The 12,671-nt window shown below is 49.7% G+C and overlaps 1 protein-coding gene across 4 annotated transcripts in view; it reads left to right on the plus strand.

Moving 5' to 3' along the window:
• Positions 1 to 12,671, plus strand: part of slka (STE20-like kinase a) — a 19,612-nt gene continuing 6,941 nt past the window's right edge. For 2 of the 4 annotated variants that reach the window (XM_076141778.1, XM_076141779.1), the window contains exons 1-12: positions 2 to 649; positions 3,633 to 3,797; positions 6,102 to 6,150; positions 6,819 to 6,968; positions 7,655 to 7,727; positions 8,021 to 8,215; positions 8,743 to 8,824; positions 9,424 to 9,552; positions 9,656 to 10,864; positions 10,954 to 11,084; positions 11,375 to 11,498; positions 11,798 to 11,977. In XM_076141778.1, the coding sequence (XP_075997893.1) occupies positions 500 to 649; positions 3,633 to 3,797; positions 6,102 to 6,150; positions 6,819 to 6,968; positions 7,655 to 7,727; positions 8,021 to 8,215; positions 8,743 to 8,824; positions 9,424 to 9,552; positions 9,656 to 10,864; positions 10,954 to 11,084; positions 11,375 to 11,498; positions 11,798 to 11,977 (2,637 nt within the window). In that variant the 5' untranslated portion in view covers positions 2 to 499. Of the gene's footprint in view, positions 650 to 3,632; positions 3,798 to 6,101; positions 6,151 to 6,818; positions 6,969 to 7,654; positions 7,728 to 8,020; positions 8,216 to 8,742; positions 8,825 to 9,423; positions 9,553 to 9,655; positions 10,865 to 10,953; positions 11,085 to 11,374; positions 11,499 to 11,797; positions 11,978 to 12,671 lie in introns of all 4 variants that reach the window. The other 2 variants (XM_076141781.1, XM_076141780.1) reach the window with 2 other exon arrangements.

A 12,671-nucleotide genomic window follows, 5' to 3' on the forward strand; every position in this document is an offset into this window, starting at 1 on the left:
AAACGGGATTCTTATCTCCAACTAACTTGACGCTGGTCCGCTAACTTCTGTGTGGTCAGCCAAGCGAAGCATGAGGTCCCTCAGCTGTGCGCTCTTTTACTCGGAAACAGACACAAAATATCTCCTAACGCTGTGTTAAATGTGCAAATAAGATACCACGGACGCCATTGTACCCTTTTAAAACGGAAAACGACAGACTGCGCGGCGGAAGAACTCTTCAGTCTCCCTCACCTCTTCGACCTGCCTGCCTGCCTGCGCGTGCGTGTGTGTGTTTAAACATGGCTAGCTATGATGTGATTGTGTTTTAGCACCGTGGACGGACATTACCGCCGACGTAAACACACCGCGGATGAATGGCGACAGCGCCGGCTCGTCTGCTCTCACCGTACGACGCAGTTTAGCCATCTGAACTCGGGGAGGAGCGGCTACGTTTCCTTGGCGGAAATAACGTGAGAGCGCCCGGCCGCATCCACGGCGGTGCCGCTGCTGCTGTGGAAACATGTCGTTCTTCAATTTTCGCAAGATTTTCAAGTTCGGGCCCGAGAAGAAGAAGAAGCAATACGAACATGTCCACAGAGACGAGAACCCAGAGGAGATATGGGACATCATCGGGGAATTGGGAGATGGAGCGTTTGGCAAAGTCTACAAGGTAGTAATAATAATAACACACAGCTTGGTCGTTTGGTTTCTTCCATCTTCCTCTGCCTCAGTCAATCGTTTCCGTTTCTTACATTAAGCTGCTTTCAGGTCCCTGTAAGGTTTAATTTGGTTGTCATCCGGTGCAGATGACCGGTAAATGTCGTCTTAAATCCACGTAATGACATTCAGCTCATTACTGCTTCACCCACTGCCATCTTCCTCCTCCTCATCCGGACGAAGTCTGAGTCCAACAGCATCTATGATTGTCTTAAATCCTCCCCCGGTGTGTGTGTCTCTCTCTCAACATTGATGTCTTTGGTAGGCCAAAGCTTCATTGTCCAGGTTTAATTCTGACATTGACCTGTCATTGATTTGCCCTTTGTCAACATAGAAAGTGCTGGAAGGTGTGGTTCACTGCCACATAATGAGCCGGGTCACTTAAATGCCACACTGGATTGTCTAATGTTTGCAGGGATTGTTGCTCCGAGAGATGAAAGGACTCAGAGGAACAGTAGGAATTCCTCAGATTAGGGTTAAAGCCGTGCACACAGGTGCTTTGTTTACATGGACAAAGGGGAGTAGGAAGTGTGTTATTGCCCCAGTGTGAATGTATATTTACACTTTATCTCCGTGCCAGGGGTCTGTTTCTACCTCATCTCTGCTCCAGGAGTAATTCTAGGAACATGGAAGATTAGAACACAAAGTCAACTTCAGGTCTTCTGCTACGGTATCAATCTAACTCTAACCAACTTTGGCAGCTGTAGACATGGACTGTACTTATAGAAATGGACTCAACAACACTAGGACAGGCCCGGAATCAAACCAGGAACCTTCCAATCTCTAGACCAGTGCTCTACCATCCCAAGCTGAAGTCAATAACAGTGTGGTCCATCCTGTTAGAATGCTCTCAAGTGAAATGGCACCAAAACCCAAACACCTTCAGGAAACTGTCAGCTGTTAGATTAGTTTGTAGCTCTGTACTCCTTTGCGTCTCACTGTGTCTCACATGTTTCTGTGTCTTCCTCCTGTAATCTCTGCTTATCAGTTTATGACTGTATCTTTTGTATCCATAAAAGAGGAATCCAGACTTTCCTTATGTAACAGTTTGTTTATGAGGTCTGTTTGTGAGAAGAGGCGGTGCTTGTTTACGAGCTGTGCAGTGGTTAAGTGTTCATGAACCTCACTGAGCTCCATCTCTTCATCAGGCTCATTTCATTAAACCGTGTTTAAAGGCGTTCTCTTCCCGGAACTCCATTGATCAAATGATGCTGCTAATTTTTTCCAGAAATCTTAATTTGCCTGCTTCTCCGAGTCGTAATTAGCAGATCAAGTAAGAGTGAAGCTCTCCAGAGCCTGTAGACGTCAGCGACTCTCACATTAGGAGACGAGGAGACGCCTTCTTTAGGCCTCAGTCGTATCTGAACACACACACACACACACACACACACAGTCATGTCCTCGGTCATCTCACAGGCGTGTGATGGCTGCCACGTCAGGGCGTGGTGACAGGAAGGTGGTTGGTACTGTGTGAATCAGCTGTTTGATATGAATGAGAACTGGCAGACACACACACACACACACACACACACACACACACACACACACACACACACACACACTGCTGCACTGGGCCTGTAGTGAGCGAGCAGGCCAGAGATGTATTAGCTGTTAATGCTAATGCAAACTGTTGATCTAACTCTGTATTCACAACCAGTCGCTCCGTATCGTCAGATCAGAACGCTACACACACACACACCAATCACTCCTCCTGCCAAGCAGCGTGGCAGAACAATGCAGCCGGAGCGCTGTGAGATTTATGTGCGGCATTATAATCCTTATTATGATTGACTCCTACTAGTTTGCTTGCATTTCCCTGAGGGGATGAATACAGAACCTGAGTATCTATTTACAAAGACCAGTCAATAGGTTACCACAAAGAAGTTTAAAGCTCGGTGACTTAAGTTGTTACTCAGGAGGATTAACAGTGTTGTGTAAGTTTGAGGAACAAATCGCTGCACTTTGTTTTGAGCCGATCTGTCCTGCTGCCTCTCACGCTGCTGGAATAGACATCAAAACAAAATATAGAAGCTATTAAAGTATTGAAATGTCTCGGCGCGATGGTAATGAAATAAGAACGTAAATCACTTAAGTATATTAGTGGCAGCAGCTATGTCCTGAAGGCAACACGACACATTTGTCTCACTGAGCTCAGTCACACGTACGTAATGCTCACAGGCGTCAGAGGCCTTGAGAGGAAACTTCCCTCCGCCCTCGTTTTGATTCGGTGTTTGTCTTGGTGGCGGCCTGACGAGCGCCACATCAACCGGCACAAAGGGAACCAAAACAGGGCGTGTGTGTCTGTATCTGTGTTGGCCCAGAGGTGTGTAAATATAGGCGCTGACACACAGGTATGTTGGCGTTAACAGCCTTGCCCGTCTTCTTCCCATAACCTCGTGCGGTCGTGCCAGAATCCACAAACATGAAGTCTTCAGTCGGCCTGAGAGGAGTGAAGAGTGTCAGCGCCATTTTATTACCGACTTATTAAAGTCAGACATGTGTTTACCCTCGGGTCCTAACTGCTCCTCATCTGACTTCTGCTGCGTTCAAATGAAAACGACACAGAAAGGAGAGCAGAGTGAAAGTGTGAGTCAGAGCAGGAGTGTGTGTGTATAGAGTGTGTGTGTGTGGTTGTGTGGCTGAGGTCTAGTGTAAATATTTTAACAGTAATAAAACAGACTTTGATCTTACCTGTTATATTATTATTAAAGCATCTGTTTAATGTATTTATAGGGTTTTGAGCCTTCAGTGAGGTTCTGTTCTGTTCTGTTCAGCGCCACTGACCAGAACCTGCTCCAGTGTGTGGTGCTGTTATTGCTCAATGAAGCTGTTAATGTTGATGGATGATGGAGAACAGTGGAGTCAAACTGTCAAACTCTTCCTCATGTCTCCTTTGTGTTCTGTGGGAATCAAACTTGCCTATTCTTCTGTTTCAGGCCCAGAACAAGCAGAACGGGACGCTGGCCGCCGCCAAGGTCATCGACACCAAGACGGAGGACGAGCTGGAGGACTACATGGTGGAGATCGACATCCTGGCCTCCTGCGACCACCATCACATCGTCAAGCTGCTGGATGCCTTCTACTACGAAGGCAAACTCTGGGTAAGGACGAGTCCAGCTCTGAGACGCCACTTTGGTCTCTGGTCGTCTACAGGGTCAGGGTCTGGATCAGGGTCAGGGTCAGGGTCAGGGGTCAGGGCGAGTTCTGAATGGACAGGTTTGGGTTCACTGAAATGAAGAAGAAGACGAGACGACAAATCAAACCACAGACACAGAATTGGTTGAACTCATTGTTGTTGGGTAACAGAGCAGGAAATCGTTTGTCGTTGCTGAGTGTGCACGGTGATGGTGCTCAGTATGGAGGATGTTGTTGAGCCGTGGGTACAACTTCCGGGAAGGCAGAAGACCGCAGTGGCTTCTGACTGTGGTAAACGTGTGTGTGTGTGTGTGTGTGTGTGTGTGTGTGTGTGTGTGTGTGTGTGTGTGTGTGTGTGTGTGTGTGTGTGTGTGTGTGTGTGTGAGAAAGTGTGTGTGTGTGTGTGTGAGAAAGTGTGTGTGTGTGTGTGTGAGAGAGTGTGTGTGTGTGAGAGAGTGTGTGTGTGTGTGTGTGTGTAGACTGGGCCACATTTCTGCGATGGGTGAAATGTCCTTTGGTTTTTATAACACACCTGTTGTCAAATGCCGTTGTGCTGCTGTATTCTTCCTGTTTACGACACACACACACACACACACACAGAGCGTGTTTCCTCTGCCGCAGCTTTCCCCTCACCGTCCAAACAGACCACTGTTAAACAAAGTGAGCGTTAAAAGTAAAAGCGCTGAAAGTCAAAGTAGCGAGCTCGTTGTCTTTTATACTGCAACTCTCATCAAGACGCCGCAAGCAGAACGACGAGTCAGATTGCAGCGCGTGGTCAGAGGATCTCATTGTGTGTGCAGGACGAGCCCCCCCCCTACACACACACACACACACAGCAATGAGGTCCTATCAGGCGGTGTCATGTGACCATCCCTCGTGGTCCGGCCTCATCTATGGGAAGATAATGGAGCGGTTTTGGTGGCGCGAGAAAGTGCCTGTGAATAATTCAGAGCTGGGAGCGTGCGGGGCGACCATCCCTCAGGTCCAGTCCTTAAGCGGTGTAACTGCGGCCCGGTGCTGCACGTGTTCAGGCGCCGCGTTAACGCTCGGTGCAGCCAGCAGAGGAACCAGACTGCAGTCTAACCTGAGATCATAATGAGCTGTGTATACCTGCAGCCTCTCCCTAACGGTCAGAAGCTTCCTGTGAACGGTTATGCAAAACAGGAACAGAGGCCTCTTCCCCTTCTGTGTCTCTCGTAGCCTCCATTGATTTTTCTTTTGGTCCATTACCTGATACAGGCGAGCTGCTGGCAGAGGAAACACACGGATCAAAGAACAGGCGGATCTGTTACAGTCAGGTTATGATGACGGAGTTCAGTTTGAAGTCTCACTAACGTGGTTACAGGATGGAGTTATGATCACCTGATGCACTGCAGCTCCTCTGGGCCTCTTCGGCTTCGTCTACACTACAGCTGGAGACACACAGTTCTGATTCTTCCTACGTCCACACACTGACATCTTTAAGGTTTCATGGATCAGACCTGAAAGTCTCCGTTCACACAGTTTAGCGTTTATGTTTCCAGACGCTGCGATTGAAGCTAACAGGACGATTATACCAGCTGCTGCGCTCCAAACCAAACCGAAGCTGTAAAGGTCGGAAATGATGAAGTCGATTTCAAGTTAATTAAAGGGATGACATCACTTTTTGCTTTGAGAGCCTCGCTCTCCCACAGTGATCGAAATCTCATCAAAACCAGATTTATTGAACTCAGCGCCTGTGTTTGTTTTGATCTTATCCTCCTTATTTGCTTCTTCCTCTGCCTCCATTGATCCGAGCCTCAACATGACACGACTCACATCTCTGCCTTGAAGGAGGCGTCTGAAGTGCGGCTCGATCTTCTTACTGAAACGAGGAAGTGCTTATTTTCTTCAGAAACATATGTTGAAACATGCAGGATGTGAGTCACAGCAGCAGTTACACACTGGTGGTTACAAAGTAAAGAAAGAACTCTGCTGTGTGATCAGGCCTCAGTCTGCTCAGGATCAGTGTCTAGAATATAAACAAACAGGTGAATTTGTTAGAAGCCACAAGGACAGAAAATGGGGAGAATCCACACACTTCTTGTTTATAGCTGATGTAGTGAAACATAAATATGATTCTGCTTCGCGTCCACAGAGGCTGTTTGGTGTCCGATTGATCGGCTTCTTGGAATGTCTTGATCAATAACAGCCAATAGGGCGGTGGATGTGTTTCCTGTGTGTGAAGGTCGTTTACTTTAACCTTTACAGCCTCGTCCCTCCTCACTGTTCCTCTCTCTTCCTCCTCACAGATCCTGATCGAGTTCTGTGCAGGCGGCGCTGTGGACGCCATCATGCTGGGTGAGTCGCTCTCTGGCACCGCACACAGGCAAACACAACAAGCAGCATGAAGCCAGGGAGCTTTTTCCTCTTATTGCTCCATCCTGAGGTTGCCAGGTCCCTTTTTCCTTTTTTCCCCACCCTTTTCATTCCATCCACAAGCTTCCTTTGTGGGATTTTCTTTTTCCCCCTCTTCTTCTCCTCCGTCAGAGGCACATTTGTAATTACTGCAGATCATATTTCTCAGAGCGGTGAGTTCACTTCAGTACCTCAGCAGTTTGAGTCTGTTGTTGTGAGACTACAGCACCTACAGCACCCACAACACCCACAACACCCACAGCACCTACAGCACCTACAGCACCCACAACACCCACAGCACCCACAGCACCCACATCACCTACAGCACCCTGCACACGTGTGTATTGATAAAGCGGCGCTTGTGTGTGTGTAGGAGAAGGCTGCAGGGCTCTGACCTGTTCTCTGACTCACCTACAACAACAACACTGGTGCAGTCATACATGCTGGCCGTTGCTATTGGATACCATTAAGTCATCACACTTGAAGTTATTATGTCTGTTTCTCTTTGAGCGCATCACATAAACAGAGGGTTAGACTCCTGAAGCTGCTGTTTAAACCTGTCTGTCTCTCTGTCTGTCTGCCTGTCTGTCTGTCTGCCTGTCTGTCCACAGAGCTGGAGAGGCCTCTGACTGAGCCCCAGATCCGCGTGGTGTGTAAGCAGACCTTAGAGGCCCTGGTTTACCTGCACGAGAACAAAGTCATCCACAGAGACCTGAAGGCCGGGAACATCCTGCTGTCCCTGGAGGGAGACGTGAAGCTGGGTACAGACACACGCACACACACACACACACACACACACAACCTCACAGTGATGAAGATGATTCAGCTCAGAGAAGAATACACAATCATACTTACAAACCGCTTCCCTCCACGCCCTCGGGGGGAAACTCTGATTCCACCAACGCTGTGCCAACTTAGGAGAGACATTAGGAGTCTTCACACTGAGCTGCTGACATCAATAAACAATCCAATAACAAATCAATGCCTTCCTGTATTCAGAGAGACACAATAGGAACAGCTTCTCTTACTCACTCGATTTATATTTTGGCTTCAGTTTACACCGGTTACATCATACTCCAGGTGTAAAAGTGTCGCTGTAGCATCCTCAGCCGGCGTTAGGTGGATGATTCATGTTATGTAGGCAGACAGTCACACACACACACACACACGCTTATTATCACACAGCCGCAAGAGACTTAATGATAGATCTGTGCTGGGATGTTTACATGAGTGACATGAGGGGGGATGAAGAGAGAGAGAGAGACAGAGAGGTAACGTGGCCTCATGTGTGATGATGGAGACGCATCATCACGTTAGATACCGAGGCTTCTCTCTTCCCGTCAGCTCCAGTTTCTGCTCCGTTGTCTTTATTTTTTGATTTCAAGTGAAGTGATTTGATTTGAAGTGCAAAGACAATCATCATCTTCACTTTCTTTTCTATTTCCAGCCGACTTTGGGGTCTCGGCTAAAAATACCAAGACGTTACAGAGGAGAGACTCTTTCATCGGCACGCCGTACTGGTGAGTCACGCCGCTCGGGTCACGAGTGTGTTTTCACTCTTTTTTTCCGTTGGATGATTGCGTGACGGCGTCCCGCAGCCGCAGTCATTTGTCTCTGTGGCGTCGCGACAGCTTCCAGGGAATGAGGGCTGAAGGAAAAGGCCTCATTCAGCAGCTCGGAATGCGTTTGGGTGTCAGGGCGACCTCAGCTTCCTGTCGCTCCGTTCCAGATTTTCCCTGCGGGGAATTAAATGTGTCACTATTCACGCTCCTGTCCCCGAGTCTTCCTCAGTCCTCTTTACTGTGTTTGGCAGGATGGCTCCAGAGGTGGTGATGTGCGAGACGTCCAAGGATCGTCCCTACGACTACAAGGCCGACATCTGGTCCCTGGGTGTCACGCTGATCGAGCTGGCACAGGTCGAGCCGCCCAACCACGAGATGAATCCCATGAGAGTGCTGCTGAAAATAGCCAAGTCCGAGCCGCCCACTCTCATGCAGCCGTCCCGCTGGTGAGCTGAGACGCTCGCATCCTCACAGCCTCAGCGTGTCGACGCGGGTTTACGCTGGGATTTGTTTTGATCGAAGCAAACATTTCACGTGACAGCGCTCATACAGTCAGAGTAGATCTTGGAGATCATTGTTTACACAGAAAGAGGGGGGAAAGAGAGAGAGAGAGAGAGAGAAAGAAGGTTGTATTAGTATTATTAGTGTTGTTGCTTAACTTTTTACATAGACCCTGAGGTACAATAGGCAATATTAGGTACAAGTAGATCAGGAAGCCACGGCTGCTGGATGTTGTGAGAACATGGCACAGTAGTTTGGAGGCGGAGTCCAGGATGGCATCAGAGATGTTGATGCCATGAGCTCGTAGGGTGAATACAGTTTCTAAAGGATGAGGTCAAACAGCACAGTAGGCTCCTACAAATGGCATCATAGGCTGTGGTTAAGAGAAGAAGAGAAGACGACAAGGGTCTGATCTGTCGGTCAAACTAGCCAAACACACATCTGAGTCTCTCTCTCCGTCTGCTCTCCACAGGTCGCCACAATTCAGCGACTTCCTGCGTAAATCCCTTGATAAGAATGTGGACAATAGGTGGGGCCCAGTGCAGCTTCTACAGGTAAACCGGCCGACCTCACACACACACACACACACACACACACACACACACACACACACACACACACACACACACACACACACACACACACACACTGCAGCTCTTAACGTGTTGCTCTTTCCACCCGACGTCACGGCTCACACTAGTTGGCTTATCTTCCCTTGTGTAACGCTCACTGTAGCAAATCACGGTTATAGTTCAAGTGTGTGTGTGTGTGTGTGTGACACAACTGGAGCTTTGTGACTCCACTGTACTTTGCTATTGTGATGAAGTTAATCAGCAGAGTGGAGCTACACTCCTCCTCAGGGAACACGCTCTGTTAAGTATCTGCCGGTTTGATCAATGATGAGATTTATGACGTATCATAGCAACAGAAGGAGCCGACATGCTGGCAAACAAATCATCACCGCAGCAACCTGAGTGACAGAAGGTAACGGGTCATAAAGACACCAGCAGCTACAGACTGAACACAGGGGGGCGTCACGCGTCACGACGACTTCTTCTCTGCTCTGATTCGTCTTCAGACTAACAGTTTCATATTGATCCCTTCCTTCCTTCCTTCCCTCCTCCCTTCCTTCCTTCCTTGTCCCACCACTCAGCATCCTTTCCTCAGCAGTGTAGTCGACAGCAAACCCCTCAGAGAGCTGATCGCAGAGGCCAAAGCTGAGGTCACAGAGGAGATTGAGGAGGGCAAAGAGGAAGAAGAGGAGGAAGAGGCAGATCCCCAGGTATGTACCAACATGAGGTTTGACCCAGAAAAGGTTTTGTTGTCAGGATTCGATCCGATGGTTCCTCACTGATGTATCTCGTCTGGTGTTATCCTCCTCTCAGGTGCGTCCCGGACACAAGCGGGCGCCGTCAGACGCCAGCGTGGCGAGTTCAGAGGAGGACAAAGCTCCGCCCCCCGCCTCCACGCTGGAGTCCGTCAAAGAGAAGAAGGAGGTGGAGCTCGCCGAGGACAAGACCAGCGACAAACTGTCAGATGAAGGTCTGGGCACCAGCGAGGTCGACAAAACTGAGGAGGAGAAAATCAACGAGGTGTCGGACGCCAATGAAGACTCAGGACCAACAGAGCCCAGCAAGGACCAGGTCCCAGAGGAGCCCACAGAGCCTGAACCAGAAGATGGAAGAGCTGAAGAGATTTCTACTGAGGTTGAAGCGTCACAGCCAGAGGAACCTTTAGTTAAAACTGAAGAAGAAGAAAAACCTGTGAGACTGGATCAAGAAATAGAAAAGGAAGAGACCCAAGAAAAGAAGACAGAGGAGGAATCTCCCAAAGTAGAAGATGAAGAAGGAGCTCACACAGAGGAGAGAGAGGAGGAAGAAAAAGAAGCAGACAGAGAAGAAGAAGTGACTCCTCAGCCTGCTGAACCTGAAGAATTACAGGAGAAACCTGAAGGTCAAACAGAAGAACCAGAAGCTATCACACAAGAAGCAACACAAGCTGAAGAGGAGAGCAAGGAGCCAGCTGAGGACCTCAAGCAAGAAGAACCAGAGCAGACACTTGGATGTGACGGAGAAGCAGAGATGGAATCAAAGGTCATGGACATCAACATGAATGAAGGGACGGACAAAGAGTTAAGTGTGGATGAGAGCTGCTCTGAGGCTGCGGTGGAGAAAGAGACGGCTGGAGGAGAACCAGCTGAGGAGACGGAGGAGAAGCCTGAGGAGGTGGAGGCTCCTGAAGGGGCCACACCAGAGAGTCAGGCCAGAGGAGAAGCACCAACCAAACCTACAAATGAAGAAGCCAAAGAGGAAGATGTGGTCACTGTGACAGGCGACCCCGACAAGGAGGAAGAGGAGAAGAACGTTCAGGGAGAGGAAGGTGTTTCCCAAGACGCCGTTTCTGTGCCAGAGAGCGAAACTGACTCGGAAACAAAGGTGGAGCAGGGAAGTCCTGCCGTGACGGCCAAGCCCGACGCGGAGAAGGACTCGGACTCTGGAAGCAGCTCAGCAGCCGACAGCAGCAGCATGGACCTCAACCTGTCCATCTCCAGCTTCCTGTCCAAGAGCAAAGAAGGAGGATCCATCTCTGTGCAGGTAACATCACGGGTTCCTCACCCACCGCCTCAGCTGCATCAAGGGGGGAGGCCTTTAATCATCTCCTCTCATCTCCTCTCTCCTTTCAGGATTCCAAACGGCAGAAGAAGACCCTGAAGAAGACGCGTAAGTTCATGGTGGACGGTGTGGAGGTCAGCGTCACCACGTCAAAGATAGTGACGGACAACGACACCAAGAACGAGGAGATGAGGTTCCTGAGGTGAGTCTGAATGTGGGACGCGACCCATTTAACGTGTCGGCCCTAAATAGCTCTGAGTGTATCTGCTGTGTTATGTCACTGTCGTCCTGCACGACGCCTTTTAAAGTCAAAGAGAGAGAAGATCCTGTTCAAACAAGAGCCGTCTGATATCTGAAGTATGAAACAGTTTGACTCTCACTCGTTCAGACCCTGAACGCATCAGAACGACACGTAAACCCTCACATATCAAGCAACAACACAGTCTTGACTGACAGCTCAATGTGACAAGAACCTCATCCTGTGATTGCTAGGCGCCAGGAGCTGAGGGAGCTGCGCCTCCTGCAGAAAGAGGAGCAACGTGCCCAGCAGCAGCTCAGCAACAAGCTGCAGCAGCAGAGGGAGCAGATCTACCGCCGCTTCGAACAGGAAACTACAGTGAGTCAGCAGGCCGCCGCTCGCTGTTTGGTGTTTGGTGTTTTGCGAGCTCCTTGGAAACGACTGCTGCTGCTTCACTTCAACGCTGATCTGAATCTGACAGGCAGTTAACATGATAGAAACATGAGAGGCTTCAGCGTTTATCAGCTTCTGCTCCGATAATAAGCAACACATCATAATACTGAAGCTTAGTCTGGATGAGTCGTTACCACGGGGACAGTAGAGGCAGCAGTGACCTGGATCTGACCCGCAGGCCTGCCTCTGTGTTAATGTGAGTACGTGGGTTTCTCTCTCCGCAGGCCAAGAAGCGTCAGTACGACCAGGAGGTGGAGAACATGGAGAAGAAGCAGAAGCAGACCATCGAGCGCCTGGAGCAGGATCACACCAGCCGCCTCCGCGACGAGGCCAAACGCATCAAGGCCGACCAGGACAAGGAGCTGTCCAAGTTCCAGAACATGCTGAAGAACCGCAAGAAAGAGGTAGAGCTTTGTGGCATGTGGGCGTCTTCAGTGTGTGGGGTCTGAGCTGGGTGAGGGTGGAGGTGTGGGGGTCAGAGGGACGAGCATGTGACAGATGGAAGCTGCTCAGCTGCCTCTTTTGGCCTGTGGCTCTCTTGGCTCTCCTCATCAGTCATGCGGTTCTTGGGTTCGGTCCCGTCGCTGCTCAGCCTCTCTGTGCCGTCTTTCTCCCTGAAGCTTCCCTGCTGTGCCGATCCATTATTCATCCGGCCCCCGGTTTTTCCATGCAAGATGCTTTCGAGAGAACGGCGTTTTCGGTGAAGCATCCTCGCACTCCGGCCCCGCTTTGCTCGTAATGCGTGTGTCGTCGCTCTGATCAAACGCTCCCTCGCTCTCTCTCACTTCCTCTCCGGCTCTGTGTCGTCGCTGCTTTGCCGTCTGTCTCTTTCTCCATCTCTTTCTCCATCTTTCCCCGGGGAGCGCTCGGTATGTTTCGCTTTGTCTGGCAGCTTTGGTCGGCTTTGGATCCGGACGCTCGGCTCCTTCCTCTGCTCCGTGTCGCTCTTCTCTGTGCTTCATGATGCAGGATGATAATATGAGATGATAACATGTTTGTTTATATATTGTTTGATAATGTAGAAATGTACTGTTGTTGTTGATGTAACTAACCTTGTCTCCCGTGTGAGTGTGTGAGGAGGCTTTGGCCAATTGGTGG

This window comes from Genypterus blacodes, unplaced genomic scaffold (genome assembly GCF_046128005.1).
Source record: "Genypterus blacodes isolate CSIRO-AG114 ecotype Tasmania unplaced genomic scaffold, CSIRO-AGI_Gbla_v1 ptg000020l_1, whole genome shotgun sequence".
NCBI lineage: Eukaryota > Metazoa > Chordata > Actinopteri > Ophidiiformes > Ophidiidae > Genypterus > Genypterus blacodes.